The sequence below is a fragment of the Seriola lalandi genome, unplaced genomic scaffold (assembly GCF_002814215.2).
Source record: "Seriola lalandi dorsalis isolate HSWRI2012SDOR001 ecotype SW California unplaced genomic scaffold, Sedor1 jcf7180002054474, whole genome shotgun sequence".
Classification (NCBI taxonomy): Eukaryota; Metazoa; Chordata; class Actinopteri; order Carangiformes; family Carangidae; genus Seriola; species Seriola lalandi.
In genome coordinates, this window is record NW_019525027.1 from 1,379,879 (window position 1) to 1,403,918 (window position 24,040).

The window sequence follows — 24,040 nt, forward strand, 5'->3', positions numbered from 1 at the left end:
AAAAAAAAGGCAAAAAACCCCCCCCCCCCCCTCCTCTCCGTCTGTCTCTCCATTCTCATTGTATTCTTTGGAGTGTTCTACTTTTTAAATGTTCTTATTCCCCATTTAGAAGGCGAGCTACGTTTAAGCCCCCAGTTACTATGGCAACCCCTATTTGCATCTGAAAAAGTGCATTTGAAGGGGCCAACAAAATGTGCAACAACATGCCGGCATTATGCTTCACTTAGCGAGTACAGCAAATATGGGCATATGAGAAATGTGTGTAGTCTGGGGGATGGAGGTGGTGGTGGTGGTGGTGTGTGTGTGTGTGTGTGTGTGTGTGTCTGTATGTGTGTGTGTGTGGGGGGGTTATATGTTTAGAAATATTTATACAAAAACAAATGAACTAATAAAAAACTAATGAATCAATGCATCAGTAGAGGACCTCTCACTCAATACTCCAAATATATTTCCAACAGTTTTTAATGTTTACATTTTCTATTTCTGTATTTTTATTATTTAATTATTTGAATTTTACACCTTAAATTAACAGCAGGTATTAAACCATTTTGTATGTAGCCCTTGTGTTTTTCTGACATTGGTTTTACTTCCCCAAATGATTTTTAAACAAATATGTTTATTTATTCTTTTTCTTTATTTTTCTTTTTTATAAATATGAGTAAATATAAGTAGTAATGTGGTATCTCTTCCTTTTGCCACAGACTGGACTTGCACATGTAAAGGTAACACATTACAAAAATGTCCATAAAGCTGTGTTATTACACCACTTAAGAAAACATTTTGTGATATAGATGCTCACTCAAGAGAAATCAATGTACAGATGACAATACCTATTTTTGGGTTAGTTAGACCCTATAGAAGAGCTCTAACTCCCCGTTACACCTCCTAAGAAAAAACTGTTATGAAAATTTAAATTTTTGGATCTGGAAGTATTGTTGTGTACTGATCACAGATATAGAGCATATGAAGAATCCCATTGTATTTAATCGTGGTTTTTAGCTGGAGTCTAAAGAGACGTAAGGCATAATTTTCTGAAGCAGACTTCTGAAATACGCCATTAGTTCGAGGTCATGTTCATAGGTACGTCTCATAAAATCAGAAAAAGTCAAGCATCTAGGTGATAAAACAATGTTGAGGGGGTTTTGTGAGTTATTAAAGAGGGCCCGGGGTCTCAAGGACCTCAAACAGAACATAGGGAGAATAAATGTTCAGAGGTAATATGTATATTCTGCTTGGAATATCATTCAGCCATCTCTGAACTTATTTTAAAACTTTTGGAAAAAGCTAAATATTTTTGTGGTTTCAATAGTAACAAAGTAAGTCTTTATTTTAGAAAAAGTGAACCAAAGAGGTTTTGAAGATGAACCTTCTCTGAAGTTTAGTAATTGAAAGTCACCTTTATCAGTCATCGCTATACATGTGTTTAATCTTTTCACTTGTTCTCAGTTCCAGATGAAATTCAGTAGTTTTTGTTCACAGATTTACTACAGACTACGTTGTCTCACATACCGACAGCTAATGTCTCTGTGGCAAAAAATGTAGTGACGTGGAGCTAAATATAGCTGCCTAAAAGGCTTGACACACCAGCTCACAGGAAGCGCGAGATGAGAAGCACATTATTGACAAAGGCCCGTTCTGCTGCTCATCAGGAAATATGGAACATTACTCCCCTTCACAAATGATTTGCTCTTGGCATTTGGGAGGGATAAAAAAATCCAATATATTGGATTTGTGGGGGTCTATTTACAATGCATCAGTGTTATATAATTTGATGTGTTTCTACCACAAATAGTCTGTCTGTACTATTATTGCAATGACCACCACTTTGTTGATTTGAGGATTTGATCTGATAAGCCTATTAGAAAACAATTCCACATGCATTTGCCATAATTGCCATAACTGAAGCTTTAAGGCTGTATGGTCGCTGGAGATAATTGGAGAGCAAGTAAAAAGGGGTGATGTCCCAGGTGTGTTAGTGTCACTAAAATGCAGCAAAATCACTGGGACAAAGCAAAACAAAACTAAACAAAACATGGTGTCAGTCGAGAGGCCTCCAGCAGTGACTGTCAGGTAACAGACAGAATGCACGTAGGCTTTTTCCATCAGGATCTTTCGACCCCACTCATTCACACACATGGGCGTAAATGTGTGTGTACGCATACAACTCCAGTGTAAACAAAATCAAGGTTTAAGAAAAAGCCGGCTTTTCCATCTTTACCTTTCAAACGCTTTAATATATCATAATTGATTCATTATCTGCTGAACAAATATTTAACTGCCTGTGTATGTTGTTGTTTTCCAGTATTATTTCACTGTCACGTTCAATCATGACAACCAGAAGGCTTTGGAGCTGCGCACTGAGGACGTCAAGGACTGTGATGAGTGGGTGGCTGCTATCACACAGGCCAGGTACCTCTCACACATGACCTCTAACCTACATACAGACATTCAGCTGAGCATGGCTTTTGTTGAGAATTTGTGTGTGTATGTGTGTGTGTGTGTGTGTGTGTGTGTCAGACTGATATTTTAAAAAGAAATATACAACTTGAATCCTAACAACGCTAAAACTCTATAGCAGCTCTGTGAGGCTGTAATTAGGCACCGCGATTCTTTGAGAAAAATGCTAACATCAGCATGTTAACATCAGAATGCTAACATATACACAATGGAAATGTTCATGTGCTGATGTTTAGGAACAATGTCTACCATCTTAGCTGATAAAACACTAAGTCAACTAAAACATCAACTAAAATAACACCAAACAAAAAGTATTTGACCATAAACCAGATCTGAGAAGACTGAGAGAATCACCACCGTCATTAGGATTCTTCCCTATGGAACCACAAAATTTCGTTTATCTGATATTTGTCAAGCTGTTTCTTTCTGTGGTGAGCATTGCCATGCCTTCACCCCTTATTCTAATAGAGCTAAAAAAACAAACATTTGTGTTGCACAAAATGAACTTCCACCAAAATTATCACTGTTGTGATTTTCCTGCAATGTCAAAGAGCCATTGTATCCAATGGGAATCAAACTGGTATTTTTGGTGTGAAAGCCCTATTACACAGTAATGGAGATGAGAGTACTGACTCTTATGAGTCCCACTGGATTATTACATGAATTATTACTGTTCAGAAAACTATTATATAAAGAAATAAAATAAACACATTATTATTAAACTTAATGTATGGAGTCCTCAGATGTATAATGAGCAAAATGCCCCCTTAAGATCCAAACACAAAAGAGGGTCATGAAAGACAAGCAGTACAATCATTCAAAATGTCAGCAGTGTGCATTTGTATGGCGAAAGGTCAATTGATTGGACTCATTGAAGATTACATTGATTAGTACTCAGTCAAGGCAGCAAGAGTAAGTTGGCCTGTAAGCATGTAATACACAGCAGGGGAAAAATTGCCGATCATCATTTTCCTTTTTTTTTTTAGGTTTCTTATGTCTGGATCGTTGCCATATTCTAATGGTTTTCTTTTTTTTCTCTTTTTTTTCTTATTCTTTTATTTCAACAAATTTCTAGTTTAACAAGATGTTTTCCATTGCTGCTTCCATTATTAAATTGAAGCCCCTATTGAGCAGTCCTCACTTGTCAAGAGATATCCTGATTCAAAATACTTTGAGATCTGATTGACACCAGCTTGAAGGAATCGGCCTTCCTTTACACATAAAGTGTTGACTGGCTAATGTACAGAATTATTTCTCATGCAGAAGCAGCCTTTACACATGGTTTTCTAAGCCTGCAAGTATTTGAAGAATTGGAAGCATAACTGTGTGCTGTGTGGAAGGTCTGTGGCTCAAACATATGCTGATCAGAGGTCTGCTTTTGCTTTGATAAGTCTATGGAGAGTCCATGAAACATGTGTTAATGAGGTCCTTGCAATGCCTATGTGTGTGTGTCTGTCTAGTTACAGGAACCTGGCGACAGAGCATGAGACCCTCATGCAGAAGTACCTCCATCTACTCCAAATCGTGGAGACAGAGAAAACGGTTGCCAAGCAACTTCGACAACAGATAGAGGATGGGGAAATCGAGATAGAGCGACTAAAATCAGAGGTAACTTGCTTTGTAATTTCATGCTAGTAACACCTGTGTGTGCGTGTGTGTGTGTGTGTGTGTGTGTGTGTGTTTTACCTTACTGTGTGGTGTGCAGAGGAGACAGAGAGAGAGAAAAGATAAAGTGAAAGTAGACAGGAACAGAGGCTAAACACAGAAAGGGGGCATAGGACAACGGTCACAACCACAATGCTGTGAGGTCATGGCAAGCATCGAGTTTGCAGCACCCCTGTGACGTCCTTGTTAGAAACTGTTCAGTGCTTTGTATCCTAATTATTCAGTCTAAACTAGATCAAATGCATCTCTCTTTAATGTGCTAATGGCTCCAATAGCTCCAATTGAATTGAATGTTTTCAATATGCATGAATCAGCTTCTATTCTACCTGATAGTGCAGTCTGTACCAGAACATGATAATCTACTGTCTCACCTTCTATGCTAAAACGTGTTGTAGTAATGGATTTTGGTTGGTTTTGTTTCATTTCAGTCCTTTATTAAAAGCTGTTTTTCTCGAGTCTTTTCTTATTTACTGCCCACTATCCAAATACACGCGTCATCCTAATGGGAGTAAATGAAACAGGTTTGAATAAAACAAAATAGGAAACATTTTGATGCTGCTCATACAGTTAATTCATATATAATTTCTTTGATACGAGCTAATGGATGGCAACAAAGTTGAACAAAATGTAATTTAAAAATGCTGAATAAAACATTCATAACCATAATAAAAACATATAGTGGAGTGAGAGAATATGACCTGACCAAGTTCATGAGTAGGATTTTAAGAGTATAAGGTACTCGTCACCCACTGAGTGAATGCATCACCAGTTTGTGTTGAATTTCAGATTGCTGGACTGCTCAAGGACAACGAGAAGATCCAGTCAAATCCAGAGGTGCCGCCCAGTGAGGATGATACAGAGATCAAGAAGATCAAAAAGGTGAGATGTGACTGCTTTGTTGCTGTGCAGTTTGAAAACAGAAAGCCCAACTGTGTTTGTGTGCAGTTTTTCTTCATTAAGAATAACTAAAGCAATGCAAAGAGGAAGACCAAGTAGGAGAAGGGAGAGGTGAGACGGTTATAGCAAAGTTTGATCTGTTCCAGCAGAGATATGTATGGTTTCTGAAACAGCGTTTAAAACACTACATCATCTCCGTGCACCTGCAAGTTTTGATTTTTAACCTTAATTTATTCAGGAAAGCTTCATACTCACATTTATAGCAGGGCACTCCTCATCCACTACAACCAATGGCCATTATTATGAATACAGAGGCCCATGGGCACATAATCTTGGAGGGCCCCTGACTCCAATCCACTCTCCTCACACATATAAAGGATTTACACTGACAGGCTACAGCCTATGACTACAACCTTAAGGACAATATCAGCACCTGTAGATATAATCTATCATACAGGATTTACAATACATGATCGTAACAACAATACTTTCCTGGGCCAGCAGCAACAATATCAACATATCAGCCTACAAAGAACATACTGCTCTACCTCCAACAATACTTTTCTTATTTATGATTCAGACTCTTCTACCAATCTCTCTCTAACACACACACACACACACACACACACACACACACACACACACACCCCTTGGAGAGAAGAATGAGAGAAAGCCTACCTTATGAGGGTCTTCTTTCTGGACTTTCATCTCGAATACTCCTCCAACACATCATTAAAGTCCAAATGAGTTGACTCTGTTGCCAGTACTGATAAAGAGCCCGGGCGTTGTTGCCTCATCCTTGATCAGTTCATTTTTAATTTTCGCGATGTGGAAAACCAGGTAGAAAGTAATAAATTGTGGGGCTGCTATACTGGCAACCTCCTCAGGTGGAGATGACAGTGGGGCAGGTGAACAGGTGTCAGTCGCAGGGCTGTGGCTCTCTGACGCTCAGCTGAACCCAGTGGTTGCTGTTGCCTCACTGTCCTCCTCCTCTTTGACGTTAGCATCGTCCTCTCCAGTCTCTTTGCTAATGCTAACAAGCCAAGTAGCCGACTTTTGAACAAAGTGGAAACAGATAGTTTGTTCTTTAGAATTTCAGTTTCTCTGGGTCCTTTTCTTTTGTCTTCCTTTCTGAAGCTTCACTTCTCCAACGGTTGTTTTCCATGATGTTTTTAGATGTTTTCGCGACCAGACGGCTTTGCCACTAACACATCCATGCTAAATTCCCACGGTCACCACCTAACATAACCTTTGACCTGACCTCTGACCTAACTCGTGATCACCAGCAAACCGATCATAGTATTTTTTTTATTTGCAAATAAAGTAACTCTGCATTCATTAGTATTATTCATTGGTCATATTTCAACATACTTAAAATTGATTTATATGATTTGATCAAAAAAAGAAAAAGAAAAAGAAAAAAATGGAGTTTGGAGGCCCCCTAGAGGTCGGAGGCTCTCGCGCACCGGACCTGTGGATAATGGGATAATTATTATTTGCTATCCTTGTCCTGTCTTCAGCTCTACCAGCAGCTGTCTGCTCCTTAATAAACCTGAAGAGTTTGGAAAATGATGAGCTTAAGGCTAATTGTGCAGTTACCCTTAGCAACAGAGAGCGTTTTACTGCCTTTCAGCTCATTGTTTTGTTTTTTGCGAATCACAACTTTACTCTCTCAGTGCTCTCGTTGTTTCCACCTGTCCGAGTGACAAATTAGCTAGCTGGTGGACATAGCAGCTTAGCAACTAGCATAGCAACTTAATGAGTATTTAGCCTACTGTATTTCCCTCGGGAGTTGGTGAAGACCAAAACGGAGCTGAAAGGAGAATGAATATTGAATTTACATTTCTCAGGTCAGGAGAAACTTGAGTCCAAATGTTAATGCTAATGTCTGAAGGATGTGTAAACAGACAACCGTATGCTACATTCTCCACCGCAAGTTTTTAAGCTAATTATGTGCTAATATTGTGTTTAAAGTTTATTATGCTGCTCATTTACCTTGTAAAGTTGGAAATCTTTGTTTACTACCAGGAAGGGTTATCTACATCTTACAGGTGCTTTTTTTTTATTATTCCACATTATATAACATTTTACACATGGAGGTAAAGAACGATAATTGTCTTGTATCTGGGATATGTAACTCTTTGGAATCCACTTCTCCAGACCTCATCTCAGTTGTAATACTGTATATTATCACATGATGACATCAGTTGTAAACATGATAAGTGTCATACAAAAATTAGGTATCATAGTAGGTCAAGTAAAGTATCAGATTTTTCCAAACCTTATGTATGTAGGTTAATTTGTAAGCTTGTACTCTACACTTTTTCATCACAGGTACAGAGCTTCCTGCGAGGTTGGATTTGCCGCAGGAAGTGGAAGACCATCATCCAGGACTACATTCGTTCACCCCATGCCGAGAGCATGAGGAAGAGGAACCAGGTGGTGTTTAGCATGTTGGAGGCCGAGGCCGAATACGTCCAGCAACTCCACATCCTGGTCAACAACTTCCTGCGGCCGCTCCGCATGGCCGCCAGCTCCAAGAAACCACCCATCACCCATGATGATGTCAGCAGCATCTTTCTTAACAGGTGGCTGGTGGTGAGACTGGTTGTGATAGTGGTGTGACAGTCACAGTGAGCTGCCTACAGTTATGAACAGCAGCACATGACCGCTATTTTGCTTATTTGTTTTATCAGTGAGACCATCATGTTCCTCCACCAAATCTTCTACCAGGGTCTGAAGGCCAGAATAGCCAGCTGGCCGACACTGGTTCTGGGTAAGAGACACAGAGATGACCCCTCAGTCACCTATTCAGTTCCTTGTTTTTGTTGGGATTTGTTGAAGGATCAGTTCACCCAAATAGGCCCCAAAAATATATATTCTGTTTCACTTTACAGCTGACTTGTTCGACATCTTGCTGCCCATGCTGAACATCTACCAGGAGTTTGTGAGGAACCACCAATACAGCCTGCAGATCCTGGCCCACTGCAAGCAGAACCGAGACTTTGACAAGCTGCTGAAGCAGTACGAGGCCAAGCCTGACTGTGAGGAGCGGACACTGGAGACCTTCCTAACTTACCCAATGTTTCAAGTAAGATTCCTGGGATACAGTGTTGAGCATTATGTTAACTTTGCTGAAGTAATTATCTTAATGTGCTTAATGTGTTTTGCCTGCATGTTAACAGTAAGATTCATGTCAGTATCATAAAGAAATCCAGGGCTTTCTTTTAAATCTGATGCAACAATGGTGGCAGTTCAAAGTTTCAAACATCTGAGTTTGAATTTTATCACAGTTAAACCAACAAGTGTAATGTCTTTAAACACTGCACAGGTCCAAAATGCCTCATACCTCCATGCTTTAAAATCACATAGTGTTCTCTGACATATCACTTTTGAGTTGGACCTTTACAATAGTACCTCATTAGGCCAGCCAGCTTCATTTGAATGGATAGTTGTGTCCATTAATTGCTGTGATTTAAGCAGCTAGATTTAGGGTCTTTCAAAATTCTGACAATATTTGACACATCTTCTGGTTTGATTTAAACTGGACCAATGGTTTCAGGAAGATGGCATTTGAGTATAAAATGTTGACTGCTATTCATGGCTGAGGGCAGCAGGTGTGACATTTAAACACCAAAGTACATCATTATCTTTACAACTTTTACTTCCCAACTCCAAAGTGAAAAGTTGGAAATTTAAGGTTTTATTGAATATTTATTGAAATACTTCATAGTTTCAAGTGTATTAGTCGCTCACTGTTAAAAAGAGATCATCAAAGCTATAGTTAATGCAACACATTTGTATTGATTTCAGAGATGATCTTTCAGCCCTTCATGCAAATTCTAGACAGGCCTCATGACCAACTAATTACCAGTCAAGGGACATCAGAGTCAAATGCTTCTAAAAAGCTTTGAATGTTTTGACTTTTCAAAGTTTGAAGTTTACATTTTAACAGAAAAAGTGGTTTTAAGCATGTCACACTCCCTCTATGTCTCTCAGATCCCTCGTTACATCCTGACGTTGCATGAGTTGCTGGCTCACACACCCCATGAGCATGTGGAGAGAAACAGTTTGGACTACGCTAAGTCAAAACTGGAGGAACTTTCCAGGTAAATCCTCTGTCAGTCGGTCAAGCAATTGAAAATGTATTGTATGTTACATCTCAGTGTGCTTGATTGTAGGACTTACATTGTACACTCACATTAATTTTGCATTGTTGTTCATCATATCACTGTGTCAGTCTGAATGGCAGAGAGTGCTGATACTAAACATGTTGTTAGAAACACTCTCTGTTCTGGTTTACAAAACTGTTCCAAGCTAACTCTATAGGCGAGTAAATTGTATGTTTGACTGTAATTAAATCACCTGCAATTAAGAACATATTATGAAAGCATGTACACGACACAGGTATATCTACTGTATGAGATTCATAAAGCAATTTTGTCATCAGTCCTCTTAGATCAGGTAAAGTGATCATGGACCAAAGTGACAGTCAATACAGCTTTAACTGTGAAGTACTTGGATCCATGATTGTTTTTTGTCCTTTCAGAATCATGCATGATGAGGTGAGTGAGACAGAGAACATCAGGAAGAACTTGGCTATTGAGCGGATGATTGTGGAGGGTTGTGAAGTGTTGCTGGATACCAGCCAGACGTTCGTTAGGCAAGGTAAGTTTGTTTCACTGACAGTGAATAGATGACAATTACATTGTCAATTACATTACAGACAGGAATCTGAATGTTTACCCACACTCACTAACTTTGTAAATACTTTGTGCACTTTGACCTGCCAACACCTGATACAATGTCACCTAATGATTAAATGACACATCACAAAAGGTTTTTCGAAGGTTGGACACATCAACAACACCAACAACATCAAGCTCAAAGTCAAGGTCATTATGAAGAGCTGAGAGGAAATTGCGTGTTTTTCCTCATGTGTGTTTATATGTGTGCATGACTCCACAGGTTCTCTGATCCAGGTGCCGATGAGTGAGAAAGGGAAGATCACAAGAGGCCGACTGGGCTCTCTGTCTCTGAAGAAGGAAGGCGAGAGACAGTGTTTCCTCTTCTCCAAACATCTCATCATCTGTACCCGAGGCTCTGGAGGAAAACTTCACATCACTAAGGTACAGCAATATTGTAACTGAGACGGCATGGTAAAAAAAAAAAAAAAAAAATTATGATTGGCCCTCACAGAGCTTTGAAATACACAGTCATGAATAGAAAAAGTAACTAAGCTTTGCTAACGCCTACATTTTCTTTTCATTTTCTACATTTTCTTGTTTATTCCTCTTTTTTAAGAGTCTTATAGAGTAATCTGTCGTTGTATTTTATCCTCTCCTGTTAAAATAAAGGTTGTTGAATTTATGCTTTGCAGCCAAAGGCGAGCGGAGTGGCCAGGACACAGAGCACCTGGACTTTAAAGTGATGGTGGAGCCCAAAGACGTCCAGCCTTACACCGTCATCCTGGTGGCTTCATCCCGACAGGAGAAGTCAGCATGGACGAGTGACATCAGCCAGGTATGCCTCCTCACCTGTGTTCAAGTATTTAATACTGAATACTTTATGTTCCAAATAATCACACAGCAGGATTGTGAGGTGCAGATTTTACTTTGGCATGTCAGCAGTCATTAGATGAGGCTTTCACACATAAAGTCAGAGCTCAGACTGGAGGCTACAAACATCGAATGTTTCCTCCATATCATGAGAGGAAGCATAGAAGGGTAGCATTGAAACTTACTTAAAGTGACTAAACTCTGTGTTAATCTACAGATATTTTTGTTCAGTTAGTGTAGAAGTGAAAGTTAGATACAGCATCAACAATTATGGAGAAAACACTGTGCTATTTACATATTTCTTGAGTAGATTTTTAATCTTTACCTCAGCGTGTTTCCGTGGTTCCACGTTGGATCTGATGAATTTTGAGACAGAACATAATTTAAAGGATCAGAAGAGGAAAGCCCTTTGGTTCATGGCCTTTATCGCACCTGATTGTAGGGATAGAAACTTAACTTATGTATCATCCACAGGTTTGTGAACTCACTCACCCTCTTGTGCTTTTATACTCACAGCCCTTTCTCTGTCTCTTTGTTTGCATTATTACAGTGCATTGACAACATCCGCTGCAATGGTCTGATGATGAACGCCTTCGAGGAAAACAGTAAAGTCTCCGTGCCACAGATGATTAAGTGAGAGACGGACGCCACACAGCAATGCACATACATTATACATGCACAGAGAATGGAATCAGCATTACATAGATACATGACAAATGGATAAAAAATGCATGAATATATGTTCCCTAACTCAAACATATACCTCTATACTACTTCACATAACCTATTCCCTGGGCTCTAACCTTGACGATCACAACTACATGCCTAACCCTGAACTTTAGCCTTACTTTAAACTGCCCTTTAAACAAGTCCTCACACAGATAGAAATACAAGAGCAAAAACATTACAAAACCACCACTAGAAATTTTAGAGCCCCCCCCCCCAAGTTCAGCTCAACGGCAACTCTGACACAATAAACACAATCCTTTGCATGGTCTAAGGGACCCTGAATGATGGAGTCTCACTAGGAATCTGATCAACTTTTGGTGGTTTAAATGTATTAATCATCAAATTACTGTCAGAAAACTGCAAAAAATATATATATTTTAAATTATTTTTTCCTATAGGGGAAACATACCCCTTCCCATGTCAGTGTTTGTGCTCTAGCCACTAAGCTACACATGACCAGAAAATATCTACATACCACTTGGCTGCATAAGTACTGGAAGGCAAATCCCTTTGAGTAACATTCCTAACCCCTCTTGTCCTCCGACGCAGGTCAGACACCAGCTTGTACTGCGATGATGTTGACATTCGCTTCAGCAAGATGATGAACTCCTGCAAGGTGCTGCAAATCCGCTACGCCAGCGTGGAACGCTTGTTGGAGAGGCTGACCGACTTGCGCTTCCTCTCCATCGACTTCCTGAACACCTTCCTCCACTCTTACCGTGTCTTCACCAGCGCCGACGTAGTGCTGGACAAGCTCATCACCATCTACAAGAAGCCCATTAGTGCTATCCCTGCACGGTGAGTGATCCCCTGACTGAGTTGATTCCAAGAGGGTTACCAAAGTTTGAAGATTGAACTTCTGTGGTCCCTGTGTGTGTGTGTGATGTGTGTGCTTTACCGCATATTTCATAGTATGCCTTGTTTTAATTCCAGATCTGTGGGGAAGTTGACCACTCTAGACTATAGTTCATTAAAAGAATGTCTTTAAAGGAGCAGTCCAACATTTTGGGTAAATGTGCGTATTATCTTCTTGCCAAGAGTTACATGAGAAGAAAGAGACCCCTCTTATATCTGTCTGTTAAATATGAAACTACAGTACAATTAGGAAACAGTTAGCTTAGCATAAAGACTGGAGACAGGCGGATACAGCTACACTGGGTCTTTGCCAGGTGCCGCTAACGTTCACCATAATTAGTACATTATATTTTATGTCTCTCGTCCAAAACCAAAGTCTCTTCTGGTTGCCTAATAAACTCAAGGTGATCACTCAAGTCTTGTGCAGATCACAATACCTGGCCCAAAATTGTTCTGCCACTTAAAACACCTTAAATCCACAACTTGTCTTAACAAGTAAACAAGATATACAGACAATATAATACGATAATTAGTGAGTTTTAGAGATGCTTGTAGGCAGAATACTTACCCTCAGACCGAACTAGGCTGGATGTCTCAATTGAGATTAAGTTACAAATCATGCTAAGCTGCTGGCAGCTAGTAGCTGTAGCCATGGCCTATTTTCTGGACGGATACGAGAATGTTACCACCCTACATCTAACTCTCAACTAGACAGCGAACAAGTGGTACTTCCCAAAATAAAAAAATACTGGTGCTGGCGAGCACTGCTACAAAGACAGGTCGTATTACTCTGAATGCCAGTATTTGATGTGTGTCTTTTCAAACCAACATCAGACAACTAACTTTTCAAGTCCATCTAAAATGTGATCAAGCCTGTGTTGTATTAGTCCATCTCTGTAGCAGTGTTTGCAATTGAGATTAAGTTTTTTCAAAGTTATTGTAGTCCTTTTTCATGAAATGTTTTTTTATAATTTTGTCCATCACTGCACAATCTTTATTAGCACTGCTACACAGCAGAGCTAAAAATCCTTGTGTTACATTAAACTCCTCCGAGCGTCTCTCTGCGAGCCCAGTCCCTGCAGCTTGTCACAACTGAAAAAGGAACAAAGTTTGAGATTTCCACATGTTTTCTGCTGAAAATGCAGCAACAGTGCTGTAATGGTGCAGTGAAATGGTGGGACTTCCCTGGTGTTTGAATTTGTCTTGGCGCTCACTTGGACTGTCTGTAAGTACCTCATCATGCTATCATATCTTGTCCAGGTGAGAAGGGACCAGAGAGGAGGCAGTGAGAGGTCACACCGACACGTCGTCGGTCCACCATCACAGTTAATTGGGTCCTGCATCCACCCACCTCTCCCTAACCCCTCCTCTTCTTTCTCCTTCCTCTCTTTACCCTTTTCCATTCTCTCGCTTTTATTTTTCTTTCCACAAGTCTGACCATCCCTCTCTCCGCTGCACTGTCACCATGGCAACCCTTCACTCTGCTGCAGGACCCCACCCTCTCCTTCTCTCCTCATCTTCTCCCTCCCTCCCTCCCTCCCTTCCTCCCTTTCTCTCCCTCTCCCTTTCTCCCATCATCTGCAGCGGCTCTACGGTATTAAATATTGATGGTGGTGTTTTGCACCCAGACTCTCCTCTCCTCTCCTCCCCTCCCCTCCCCTCTCTTTTCCTCTCCTCTCCTCCCCAGTCCTCTCCTCTCATCTCCTCTCCTCTCATCTCCTCTCCTCCTAACCCTTACTTCTCTGGTTTCTCCTGCTAAATTATCTCTTCTCGTCTTTCCTCTTCCCCACTATAAATGTGTCCTGTCTTGACTTTCCAGTTTGCTTTTTGTCCGTTGTCTTTCTTATTTTCTTTTTGCCTCATCCTTACCTGCCTTACCACCATCCCTCTCTTCTCCACCCACCCTACCTCTTCCTTCCCCCATCCTCATATTTTCTCCTCTCATCTCCTTTCTTTTACTGTTTTGTGTATTTAGGCGAGGAGACCCAACATGGCTGCAGCTAACACCATACAGGGCTGGAGGCTTCCCATTCGCCCACTCCCAGCCAGCAGCCTTCACTGTGGTGGAATTCATATCCACTATGTTGCTCCTCTCTCGCCCCCTCCCTCTCTGTCTCCCTGTTATCGCCCCTGCTTTTTTTTTGCATTGCACCTCTATGTCTTTCTCCCACTTTCCCTCGCAGTCTCTATCTGGCTCCCCTTTTCACTCTGTTTCTCTCTCCCCGTGTCTCTGTGGGCCTCCCCTGGGCTGGTTGCTGTTGGCAGCACCCGTGCCTCCCACACTGTCACTTGACATGCTATTTATAGGCCTTCAGAGGGGGTGGCTCTCAGTGCAAGGAGGATGCTGTCTTAAACAATGTAGCTTAAATAAAAGAGGCAAGAGCTCCAGAGGAGCCCTGTGGTTAATGTGTTCCCTCTCTGCTTCTGTGTGCAGACACCAAGAGCACCACGCACCCCCATTTCTCCCCTTTCCACTGTCTCCTATTCAAGCCACTGAAATATTCACCCAAAGTGTTGTTTTTTAGAAGTGAAACTTCCTCTTGTTAATGTTCATCCTTCTGTCTTTTTCATGCGTCCTTTCATTTTCTCCTCTTTGATTCTCTCCTTTCCTGCAGTTCTTTGGAGCTTTTCTTTGCCAGCAGCCAGAACAACAAACTCCTCTACGGCGAGCCACCCACGTCGCCGCGTGCCAGCCGCAAGTTCTCCTCCCCTCCTCCTCTCTCCATCACCAAGACTTCCTCGCCCAACCGACGTCGCAAGCTTTCGCTCAACATCCCCATCATCACAGGGGGCAAAGCCCTGGACCTGGCTGCACTCAGCTGCTCTTCCAATGGCTATGCAAGCATGCACTCCACCATGTCACCCTTCAGTAAGACCACCCTCGACATCAACAAGCTCTATGTGTCTAGCAGCATGGCCAGCAAAATCCCAGACGAGGGTGAGCCCAAAGCCGAAGGCAAGGCTGACGAGTCTGTCCCCAACAAGCAAGGTCAGAATCACTGTCCAAGGGATTTTGCTCAGTTTTAATGAGGTTCTCGTGTACTGTGGCAGCAGCTTTACAAGTTCCACTGTCATGCTCATATCTGCTACTGTATGTATCCTCTGTATTCCATTGCGCTTGTGAAGCGGTGCTGATGTATATTTTGGTTATATAAAGGGCATAAAGGAAAAAATTGTTCATGGGCTTTGTAGTTTCCTCAGTTTTTGTCTAGACCTTTTGTTTTCTTCTCTGTCCCAACCTTGCCATTATCAACTCCCAAACCCCTAACCCAGTGGTTATGTCCTCACATTTCTTTGTCACACATTTCCTTTGCTCTCTGTCTTCTTGATTTTGAAACCTTTTTTTTTCTGTCCAGATCTGTCGGTGAGAGAGGAATGCGATGAAGACCCAAGTCAGAGTGACGAGGCAGAAGCTGAAATGTCTCCTCCAAAGTCCCCGTCAACACCTAAGAACGTCAAGTCAAAAAACTCTGGTACAGTGTGACTCCATCCTCAGCCATTGTGTTGTGACCCAGAGTTGTGCCTTTAAAGATGCTGTATGTCGAACACTTGTTTAGAACCTCTTGTGATCTACCTTTGAATCCCAACCCACCAGTTAAAAAAACAAATTAGTTGGCAAGAATATTAAGTAACTTGGCAAGAATGTAATAGTTGGCTGCGACCTGCCAACTACTGCCAGCGGAGTGTTTTGGCGAATGAAAATATAATAAAATAAGATCAATAATAATAAAAAAATAAATAATGATAATAATATGCTACATCCATCATTGAATACTTCTAAGGGTTAACCAAGGGGTGACTGAACCAAATAATATGAAATGAGCAGTTACACTGAAATGACGCAAAAATTTAAAAGTGCAAATTTCAAGTTGAACTGCACTGACCAGATTTGGAGGAGAAATAACACCATTCTGGCCTTTGGATTACCAGTTAGGCCGGATATTTCCTCACTGTTTAAGGGTCAACAGCTTGAAGTAATAGTTCAAAGTTTTGGGAAATGCACTTATATGCTTTCTTACCGAGAGTTACAAATATGAAGCCACCGCCAGCACCTGGTTAGCTTAGCTTAGCAAAAAGAGTGGGAACGTGGAAACAGCTAGTCTGGCTCTGTCTGAAGGTAATAAATTCTGTCCAGCATGTCTATATCTCACTAATTATTACGTCATAAAAGTTACACATTATTAGTTTTATGAGTACAAAGTGTAAAAACAACACATTGTGTTTTCATGGACGGTTATGATATGGACTATTTTTTGGTCCAGAGCAGCAATTCTGTCAAGTCTTATCATCACATGACGTTGCCAGGCAACCAGGGAAAGCCCAGGGAGTAGTTGTTAATTTGTGAACATGAAGAGGTGGTAGATGGACAGTGTTTGTTTGTTTGTTTTCAACAGAGCCAGGCTAGCTTTTTTCAATTGTTTCCAGTTTTTATGCTAAACAAAGCTAACTAACTACTGATGGTAGCTTCATATTTACCATACACACAGGAGAGTGGTACCAATGTGCTCATCCAACTCTTGCCAAGAAAGCAAATAAGTGTATTTCCCTAAATGTCAAACTATTTCTCGAATACATTCAACTTTGCACATTTTTCACACTGACATCTTATACTTCCAATTAACATTTCAAATACTGGGAAAAATAATAAATTGTAATTATTAGCAGGGAAAACTGTGTAAACAATTGCAAATTTTAGGTCTAAGCCATGTTTCTGCATTATACCAATATCAAAGGCAACAGAATGTGTTTTTACCATCGAACATGCCTCAGATCTAAAAAAGATGGACACTGCACAGTCAGCTTGTGCACGTGAGAAGTGTTAAAAGGCTGAGATTCATAGAGTTCAATAAATATAGCCACAGCAGACTTATAGCAAACTTTTTTCAGAAAACGACAAGTGTAATTATAGCCAAATAAGGTCTTGATAAAAACCACCCACAGCCTCCAAGCCCTCCCCATACTGCACAGAGAGGGAGCATCCACCCCGTGGGTAGTCAAGCACAATTCATCCCCAGTGTGTTCTCTTCCCACGGTGCTGGATACAAGGGAAGCCAGTACCTTGTGTGAGTAGGTGGAAGGAAACCTTGTACCTTAGCAACGATGTGCGTGTTCTTCTATACCGCCCCCGGCTGAACGGAGGAAGGCAGGGAGAAAGGGGGGGAGCGAAGGAGGCAGGCAGTGAGGCAGACACAGTGGAGTGTACACCGTCACTGCCACGAGCTGCAGGACACACTGTGCTGGGTCTGTTTTAGCTCTCTGTTGCCCTCTCCTGGTCAACAACTTATTTCGGTTATACACATATCCACAGCTCTTCACAAAGGGAATCGAATCACCTTAATCGCCACAGAGGCTCAGAAATGCCCACTAAAAGGATTGTAATAATGGTTTACTTCAGAAAATAGGAACTGTTTTAAATGTAGTGAAAGTTTATCAAAACAATAATGAAAAGTTAATTAGGGGTTTAACTTTACATCTGTGTTTGTTTCCCTCCTTGTAGAGTTTTCCCTGTTTTCCTTCAACAACGGCATGGTGGTGTCATCTTGCCGGGAGCTGGACAATAACCGCAGTGCCCTTTCTGCTGCCTCGGCCTTCGCCATCGCCACCGCTGGTGCCAATGAGGGCACGCCAACCAAGGAGAAGTACCGTCGTATGTCCCTCGCCAGCACAGGTCAGTCACATGAGGGCATGGTGCTTCTGTTGGCCATGACACAAGCTTCTTGAGGACTACCTTTACGTTTCCTGTGTGTGTTGTAATGAACTGTAATCTGATCACAGAAACGGTGACGAAAATCTGTTACAATGTGTTGCCTCCAAACACACATTGATGAGTTAACACGACTGTGAATGTAATATCTGGTTGACTTATCTAGCCTCACTTCTGGGAGAAATAGACATTTAGATTGTGACACATACTATAGATCATATCATTTTTGCTGCAAAGCAATTGTCTCATGACCACCGGGGGGGCTCAGACAAATTACAAACTTTACAATGAGTGCTTCCTTCATTTACATTCACACATCATCACATTCCTAATCCCATTACTTACATTGTCAGTATCACTTCAAGTACTTTAAGATTAAAGTCTACTGCACAGAAGCAGTAAAAGCTAAGGGGGGAAGCTTAGGCTAAATGTATATTTATAGTTCTTGAATGATGTTTCACTGGTCGTGAAGATTGTTATATCTTCTTTTTCTGAATCTGAAAGCAAAATAAAACATTAAAGAGAAATCATTTACATAATGATGATCTCATGTTTGTTACATTCGGTTTGAATGTAATTTTGTTAAACTGGTCCCAGGTTTTCCGACAGACCAGAGGAACGGGGACAAAGAGTTTGTTATCAGAAGAGCTGCCACAAACAGAGTCCTGAACGTGCTGCGTCACTGGGTCTCCAAACACTCGCAGGTACAGTTCACCTTTCCTCCTTTCCCTTTCTTAGTTTCTTTCCCTCTGTGCCTTTCCAGAAGAAAAACACTTCTGTAATGACACTGTTCTTGTTGTTGTTCCTGTGCTGGTCCTCAGGATTTTGAGCTGAACACAGAGCTGAAGATGCGGGTAATTGGTTTCCTGGAGGAGGTGATGCATGACCCAGAGCTCCTGACACAGGAAAGAAAGGCAGCTGCCAACATTATCAGGTTGATTTGCTGTTACCATCGCTTCATCGCACATACAGTCATATATTGCACGTCTGTTTGTCAGCACCCACAAGAAAAAAACGTTTCTGCAAGAATACCTCTGATGCCAACAGTCAGACATTGTGATAAAAACAGAAACTGGAGATACAGTACATCAACCCAGGTCTCGGCCTAAATATAAGCCCCAGTGGACTTACACAAAATACACCCGGACCCTGGCAGTGGAGCTTCAGAAAGTAGCAACTTTTCACTATTTCCTCTAAGCAACAAGTATATTCTGTTCCACTTGGGAAGACAGAACAGGTTTGTCCATTGGACCTGGCAAAACCAGTATGGTGTGCAAACTAACTAACCTGTCAGCATTGTTGCTAAACATTATAAAACTGTGGAGCTGAAGCCAAAAAAAAGAAAAGAACCAGAACTAAATACCCAGTGTGAAGTTCAGCACTTTTCATCGGGTCAGATCCATTTATGTGGATTTAGGTCACAGCGATTTTTGACAATACTGTCAAATAATGGCACTTTTGTCATTTTGTATGCAGGACTCTAACTCAGGAGGACCCTGGAGACAACCAGGTCACCCTGGAAGAGATCACACAGATGGTGAGGGAAAAATTACAAAAGCTTTTTTCAGTATAAAAAAACCTCTTCTTGAAATGACTGGTGTTACCTATAAATGATTTATGCTTTAGTTGTGATAATGCTTTTCACTCTCTGTGTGTGTGTGTGTGTGTGTGTGTGTGTGTGTGTGTGTGTGTGTGTGTGTGTGTGTGTGTGTGTCAGGCCATGGAGGACTGTAAGACTGAACCGTTTGAGAGCCACTCTGCCCTGGAGATAGCTGAGCAACTCACACTGCTGGACCACCTGGTCTTCAAGGTCATCCCCTACGAGTGAGTACACACACACACACACACACACACACACACACACACAGGCACGTAGTCTATAAAATAAAAAACATAGTTGGAGGGAGAGGGGAAGTGTACACAGTGAATGTTGGTGTGTTTTTCATTGTTGATTATTTGAAAACATTTTTTTTTCCACAGGGAGTTCTTTGGTCAAGGCTGGATGAAGAATGACAAGAACGAGAGAACTCCGTACATCATGAAAACAACCAAGCATTTCAACGATGTATGTGTTTACACTGATAGATAGATAGATAGATAGATAGATAGATAGATAGATAGATAGATAGATAGATAGATAGATAGATAGATAGATAGATAGACATTTTTATCATTATGTATTTTTCTCTTTTTTTGTTAGATCAGTAACAGGATCGCCACAGAGATCCTGCAGTGGGACGATGTCAACATGCGTGTGGCCGTGATCGAGAAATGGGTGGCAGTGGCCGACATCTGCCGCTGCCTCCACAACTACAACGCTGTGCTAGAGATTACATCCTCTCTCAACCGCAGCTCCATCTTTCGCCTCAAGAAGACCTGGCTCAAAGTCTCCAAGCAGGTATCAGTCATTTCTGACATGTTCTTCCAGCTATGAAGTTAACCAACTTTTGATAGGGGTCGAAGATTTTTCAGGTTTTAACTTTAGTCTTTTCCTAAACGTCCTGTCGCTGCTCCAGGCTAAGAAATAGTTCCAAGCATGTAACTCCTCATAAAATACAACATGTCATTTTTACACTTTGATTTTTCTTTGCGGAATCAACAAATGAGAAACACGTTGTCAATTTGTGAGCTTTAGCTTGGCTGGCAGGTAGACTTTTACCTTTTCATACCAGGCTAGCTTTTTCCCCCTCCTTCCAGTGTTTATGCTAAGCTAAGCTATTTTGGAAATGTCAAACTTTTAAACTATCAAAAATGAAACACAACATTTTGCAAGTGAAACAAAATAAATGGAGGCGAACAAGCTCTTAGAGAGGCTGTTAATGATAATTTTGAATAACGTTATCATCATACAACTCTTGTAAACAAAAAATTTCAACTATATTTCTGGTTCCTGGCAGTAACAGTTTTGCTTTGATCGGTTCTCTAGACAAAGACTGTGATCGACAAGTTACAGAAGCTGGTGTCATCAGAGGGACGGTTCAAAAACCTGAGAGAAGCTCTCAAGAAGTGAGTCTCCAACGCTCTTCTCTTTCCTGTAGCGTGATCACACAGGAATTAATTAATTCTTTGTTTTTATTGCTCTTTGTGTGTGCATCTGTACAATTTCCGTCTCCCTCTAACCTGTCTGGTGTCATCAGCTGTGACCCTCCCTGTGTTCCCTACCTGGGAATGTACCTGACGGACCTGGCCTTCATTGAGGAGGGAACACCCAACTACACAGAGGACAACCTGGTCAACTTCTCTAAGATGAGAATGGTATGGAACACCTGTGTGCTGATGTACATACGTTACATTAAACCTTCTACTGTTTCTTGTTTGTGTCTAGTTTCTCATTTGTGTTACTTTTCAGCAACCTGTGCATCTGTGTTCATTTGCTTATTGTCTACTGACCATGGCACTTGCTGAGGATACTGTCTGCAAGGTTAAATTTTATATAATTTTCCTTTCATTTTTCTTCAGATATCTCACATCATCAGAGAGATACGTCAGTTTCAGCAAACAGCCTACAAAATCGATTATCAACCAAAGGTGAGATTACATTTTACATTTCCAAGAGCTTAGTAAAAATAAACACTTGCATTTCAAGTTTAAGATGACAAAATCAATGACATTGTGCGCTCTTTATTCTAGGCTTCTGGGTGTAATGTATACCTGTGATTACTAATCAGTGAATGATAATGAACAATATGTAGTAAACCTTTTTTTCCCTTCCATACAACAACACTACGAGTTATTCATATGATTTCAGCAGATATCCTCATTTTAAGTTTTTTTTCTGTCATGTTTGCAAACCAAATAAAAACTGAGCAAAAATACTCAATCACCTGTAAAGTGCCTTGAAATAATATATTTTATGATTTGGCACTATAAAAATAAAATTGAATTGATTGAAACAAAGCTATTTTAGAGAGATATGACTTGCAGGCAGAAAACAAGAGAATGGACAGGAGCACACTCTTAACTCTGGTGCCTTTATTCCAACATACTGTATAAAGATCAAGTTTTTGGCAAACAGACTTGTCCTTTGTGAAACGAATCACATGCTCAGTTGGGCTCAGGGCTGACCAAAATTTTTCATTAAAAGCAAATTCACAAAGCAATAGAATCTAATTTTTAAGTAAGACAGGGTTAATAGGTCAGTTGGCTAATATAAATGAATGCCCATGGGCTAAATGTTATATATTTACACTAAAAGCAGGTGTGCGTGCTCTCATTCAACATATCCATTCTACATGCGAAGCCTGCAAAAAACAAGGACTCGTCCAAAAACTGCTATGATTGTTGTCTTTATTGCTTTAGGTGGCAAAGTACTTACTGGACGGTAGTACAGTGCTCGACGAGGAAAGTCTGTATGAAGCGTCTCTGAGAATCGAACCCAAAACTTCAACCTGAAGAGGATCTCTCTCTGTCAGCCCTCATATGGAGTGTACAGGAACAATATATCATAATGTACATATACTATTATTTGTATTAGACACAATAGGCTGTGCCCTTCTAGTATGTGCTCCCCAATGGACTCGTTGTGTATAATTGTTATTAGAGACTGAGTAGAAGCCCAGAGAGGTTTTATTTATATAGTTACAGAGTATTTATATGTTATTTATCGTCTGAAATACCATTTTATGATGAAGTTATTTTCAGCCACAGAATAAACAGATGAGAGAGTATATAGACATGATATTTAGTCACATCCTAATGGGAACACGCAGTGTAAAAAAGATTCACACAAGAGTCACATTTGACAACACGATCAACTCCCACTTTTCTGCTCAGATGTCAGAGTCAAGAGAGAACTAAACTTTATTTAAACCCCCCATACAGACATTCTGCCTTATTAGTACAGAAGCCATTTCTTCAGCCTCTTTGTCCTCAAGTATGAATCTGCTAATCCTCTCGCTGCATGATCGTTCATGTAAAGTTGTACTCCTTAAGAGTTCAGTCCTGGTTGATTTGAATTCAACCACTAACAATTAAAACTACTATACAGAGAGGTAGTTATTGAATGTAAATACATTGAATGGCTATTGCAGAAAAAAGTATCAAGAATGGGGTGTGATCTCAGAAAAATCTTAAAGATTTGAACTTTAACGTTTTGAAGTTAAGACATTTTCTTAGAGCTTTAACTCAGAGAACTAAAGGAGGTGAAAAGTGGGACTGCTGCAGTGGCTAAAGCTGAATCATGTGCTCAGATGTTTTATGTAGCCACTGAAACATGAAGACATTTAGAAGTGTCGGAGTCAGACTGACACACCCGCTGATTGGGACTGACCTGGAACACGTTATTAGTGTGGAGAGATGGGTTTTTATGCTTTTGCTTATTATCACCTTATTCCCCTGGTGGGCAACGTGATGTATATACAGTATAAGCACCGGGCAGTGTATGTAGCAGATGTATCCAATATTGAGCCACTTCAGGAAGTTAAATTCTCAGCTTTTACACTCAGTGAGAGCATAGTTTTTATGGTTAATCCTCTTTGGCCAGTGCATTATGGTTTTGCCTTAATCATGAAATGGATTATATACCACAAAAGTATGTAAACTATTTTGTTCTACGATTTGCCAATGAAGCAGAAATATTTGCTGTGTACAATATTATGTACAGGCAGTCCGATGCATTTCCTAATGTGCAATGTGTTAAAAACATATCCCTTGAAATGTGTTATCCTTATGATCGTTCAACTCTGTAATAACTTTTCTGTGTATGATACTTTAAAACAAATGTTGAAAACAACTTATAAGTGTAACACATTCTGTATCCTGTCTATTCCAATGTGTTAGCAGGAACTATACAGTAGTAATATTGTGCTTATTCTTGGAATATTTATATGTATTTTTTACAGGCTTTGTATAGAACAACACCTAAAGCTTAAGTGGCAGGCATGTGCCACTTTCACGTGTTTAAATCAAATCTATATCTAGAGCAGTATGTGTACTGTATTTAAACCCCACCCTTGCACATGAATCTGTATCCTCTAACAGGCACATCAAATGTTTGCAGTGAGCAATACCCAGTGGTATGAGAATTATATTTCAGTCTATTTCAACAGCTTGAGTAGTATTTCCAGTTTTGTATAAAAGTGTATTCTTTCCTGATTACCTCTTGTTAATAAATCTATTCTTTCTCAGGGGGAGAAGTGTCTTGAATGTTGCTAAATGTTTTTTTTTTATTTTTTTT

At 40.5% G+C, this 24,040-nt stretch overlaps 1 protein-coding gene across 1 annotated transcript in view; it reads left to right on the forward strand.

The window, feature by feature from the left end:
• The window catches only part of LOC111659091 (ras-specific guanine nucleotide-releasing factor 1-like), a 27,886-nt gene extending 3,872 nt beyond the window's left edge, over window positions 1-24,014 (forward strand). Inside the window, 25 exon segments of the mRNA XM_023411907.1 lie at window positions 2,303-2,409; window positions 3,918-4,065; window positions 4,909-5,001; window positions 7,354-7,607; window positions 7,716-7,795; window positions 7,917-8,110; window positions 9,019-9,128; window positions 9,569-9,687; window positions 9,988-10,148; window positions 10,336-10,542; window positions 11,128-11,210; window positions 11,856-12,104; window positions 14,777-15,150; window positions 15,518-15,634; window positions 17,659-17,829; window positions 18,463-18,569; window positions 18,687-18,799; window positions 19,342-19,402; window positions 19,583-19,689; window positions 19,846-19,930; window positions 20,066-20,263; window positions 20,792-20,871; window positions 21,003-21,120; window positions 21,325-21,393; window positions 22,165-24,014. Of these exon segments, the coding sequence (XP_023267675.1) occupies window positions 2,303-2,409; window positions 3,918-4,065; window positions 4,909-5,001; window positions 7,354-7,607; window positions 7,716-7,795; window positions 7,917-8,110; window positions 9,019-9,128; window positions 9,569-9,687; window positions 9,988-10,148; window positions 10,336-10,542; window positions 11,128-11,210; window positions 11,856-12,104; window positions 14,777-15,150; window positions 15,518-15,634; window positions 17,659-17,829; window positions 18,463-18,569; window positions 18,687-18,799; window positions 19,342-19,402; window positions 19,583-19,689; window positions 19,846-19,930; window positions 20,066-20,263; window positions 20,792-20,871; window positions 21,003-21,120; window positions 21,325-21,393; window positions 22,165-22,257 (3,498 nt within the window). The 3' untranslated portion in view covers window positions 22,258-24,014.
• Window positions 24,015-24,040: the final 26 nt, after the last annotated feature.